Genomic DNA, 2,989 nt, shown 5'->3' with positions numbered 1-2,989 from the left:
TTGAGTAACCGGTAAGTGGCGGGAAGAGCCAGCCAGTGTCACGCTTGCTGCGCCATTCCCCCTCACCAGGGGATGCGAGCGCTTTTCCTCCTCCAGTAAGTTCCCCAGATGACAAACCCTGGTTGAGTATCCTCCAGCAGTCTGACGCCAGGCCCAGTATCAGTGTTAGCTTGCCTGGGTTTCCGGTCAGCCTCTTTACTGGGCTAGGTGTCCATATTGCTTGATTCCCTGTGGGCGATCCCATATGTGTATTTCTCCATGGTAAGGTTTCCCTCTTGGTGAACCCGTGTCTTCCCTTTGACAGACCCCTCTGTCAGTCTCTGCTGGCAGCCGTTCCTCCCTACTCCTAGGTAGGACCTGCCTCAGAGACCCATTCCATATGTAGTACTGCCCCAGGCCTGGGTCAGTCCATATTAGTGTCTCCACATGATACCTCCCTATGGGCAGGATGTGGTCTCCGTAGCACCCTTCTCCGGAAGGCTCGCTTCCCCTTCGTTACTGCCAAAGCTGTAAACAACAAACAGGAAAGGCATGACGCACCTTTCATGAAGGTCGAAATCCCTTCTCTTAAGAAAAAATATTCTGTCATAGGAACAGCGGCTTGGCTATCTCCAGCAGCGATGTACTCACCTTTTGGTCCCTGCGGGCACCAAGGTCAGCGAATTTGCGATGGGGCGTTGGTAAGGTTACGACCTTTGCGTAGCATTTCTTTGACAACATTTGCAGCGCTATAGGGTTGTGACGGGGTTCAGGTTGTGGTGCTTTTCATGGACCCCCTATGTCGTCACGACATAACTCGTAGTGACCGACAGATAGGAAACGTCTCTGTTACGTACGTAATCCTCGTTCTCTGATGGAGGGAACGGAGACGTTATGTCTCCATGCCACAACCTTGAACCATCGCTGTTTGCCAGGGACACGTTCTCGGCTCCTCAGTGTAAAACCTGATGAGTGGATGCACCTGTCACCTATTTAAACCCGTATGCACAGGGAGTGGCTCAGGTATGCAAAATCCACTATCCAAAATTCATTGGCGTTTTCTCTAAAAGTAAACCCCCTATGTCGTCACGACATAATGTCTCCGTTCCCTCCATCAGTGAATGAAGGTTACATACATAACCGAGATGCTCATATGACTTGTGTGGAATATCCCAAATCTTAAGGCCTCTGAAGACAGAAGAACATAGCGCACAAGTCATAGGAACCACTTTTATGGGACTTTGGTATCCTTTTGAAGCTTGAAAGCTTTTGTTATCCAAGGAAGGAACTCTTTGTGTTTGCAACAACATAAATGATGACATAAATAATATGCAACATTGCTTTTTTCATTATAGTGATTAGAATTGGATTTTCTTTGCATTACAGTAATGAGAATTGAGAGGAGGGGATATGATCAATTGTCATGAAAATAATGCCCAATGATAAAAACATTACGTAGACTTTATTTCCTAAGCAAAATATAGTATCTTTCTTTTGATTTCAGGGTGAAATGAGCTAGACATGTTCTTCAAAGGTTATGTGGCAATACTGGCAATGTACACACACCAAAGTTTTGGGAGTGGCAACTGTTTTATTGCTGCAGCAAGTACAAGGCCAATTTCACATCTTACATCAATTCCTTACAAGTCTTTTCTTTGCAGTTTGTTTTAAATAGAAAGTCGATGTAACTCTCAATCCTCCATATGATGCCTCTCTACATCGCTCAAGCAGATCATCCCTTCTCTGTTCTTTCTTTGGCTTATATAACCATAAACATTTCAAATGGACAGCAATTATATATGGTCAATAAAAGCACCACACAGTTTCTTTGTTGCATCGCACAAAGACTTCTACCAAGAGGGAAACCCAAAACATGAGAATGGAATGGCAGAATGGGTGTCATATTCTGTTAAAAATAAAAGTAAAAAGAAGATCCATGATCAAAGTTTTTGCCATCAGATGCAGCAGCTCTTTTTTTAGGAATACACTTGTGGGACTCAGTAACTGCAAAAAAGCCAGTAATAAATGGGCAAAATTTAAAAGCTATAGAATTATGAAATTGAGAGTGAATCTTACAAAACTTGCGTAGAACATGTCAAAGTCATTTTTTATCAAAATCAAAAGAAAGAAATTATATATACTATAAGAATATTTTATTATAATAAATATTTTTTTCTTATTTTTCTTATTATAAATCTTATTTTCTTATTATTTTTCTTACATAAATTATCCTTTGCATAGAAAATGAAACCTATTTTTAGGACTTTTTTCTATTTTTGCATAGTAGATTTTCATAACTATAAATCCCAAAATTCTAATTATTAATGAATGAAAGTAATGAATAAATAAATAAATGATAATTGATTTAAATTGCAAAATATTTTACATCATGGTAGTGTTTTACTGGCTTTGTTATTATTGTATTTAAATAACATAAAAATCTTTTTTTTTAATATTTAAATTTAATCAAAACATTTCTAAAGATATCTGGATGTATCCGAAAATTTGATTCCGAAATGTATTAAACTGTAGTGAAAATAATGTCACAATGCCAAAAATCCTAACATTTTCAGATTTAAAATAAAATGAAGCTTCATTTTTGTCAAGTTAAAATTCAACCGTTTAATGTGTCCTCATATGTTCTATAATTTAGAGTCAAATAGTTGAGGGTGTTATGTAAAACAACACATGTGAAAAGCAACTGTTTAGGATTACCTACCATGTCTACTTCTGAAATACTGTCCAAGCTTTCCACTTGTACATCAACTCCCACTGGAATAGCAGGACCTGCAAAACAAACAAACAAACATTTAATCCATTTATACAACATATACAACTGTGTTTGACAATTGAATTACACCATCTTCTCCATCCCATTGATATATGACCTCTTTTGCCTATGCCATGCATTAATTTTTCATAATACTCATTGTTTACTGGATTCTGACAGCTTCATACCAGTGCAATTAGCAGGGTGTTCGCTAAGACTTCTGTGAGCATCATTAAATAC

The 2,989-nt window shown here is 38.5% G+C and overlaps 1 protein-coding gene across 1 annotated transcript in view; it reads right to left on the bottom strand.

Annotated features, from left to right (window-relative positions):
* The window catches only part of LOC107583677 (gamma-aminobutyric acid receptor subunit rho-2-like), a 16,086-nt gene extending 13,319 nt beyond the window's left edge, over positions 1-2,767 (bottom strand). Inside the window, exon 1 of the mRNA XM_016269960.1 lies at positions 2,699-2,767. Coding sequence (XP_016125446.1) covers positions 2,699-2,701 — 3 coding nt within the window. The 5' untranslated portion in view covers positions 2,702-2,767. The remainder of the gene's footprint in view (positions 1-2,698) is intronic.
* Positions 2,768-2,989: the final 222 nt, after the last annotated feature.

This window comes from Sinocyclocheilus grahami, unplaced genomic scaffold (assembly GCF_001515645.1).
Source record: "Sinocyclocheilus grahami isolate Dianchi unplaced genomic scaffold, SAMN03320097.WGS_v1.1 scaffold54.1, whole genome shotgun sequence".
Lineage (NCBI taxonomy): Eukaryota > Metazoa > Chordata > Actinopteri > Cypriniformes > Cyprinidae > Sinocyclocheilus > Sinocyclocheilus grahami.
This window is presented reverse-complemented; position numbering and strand designations above follow the sequence as displayed.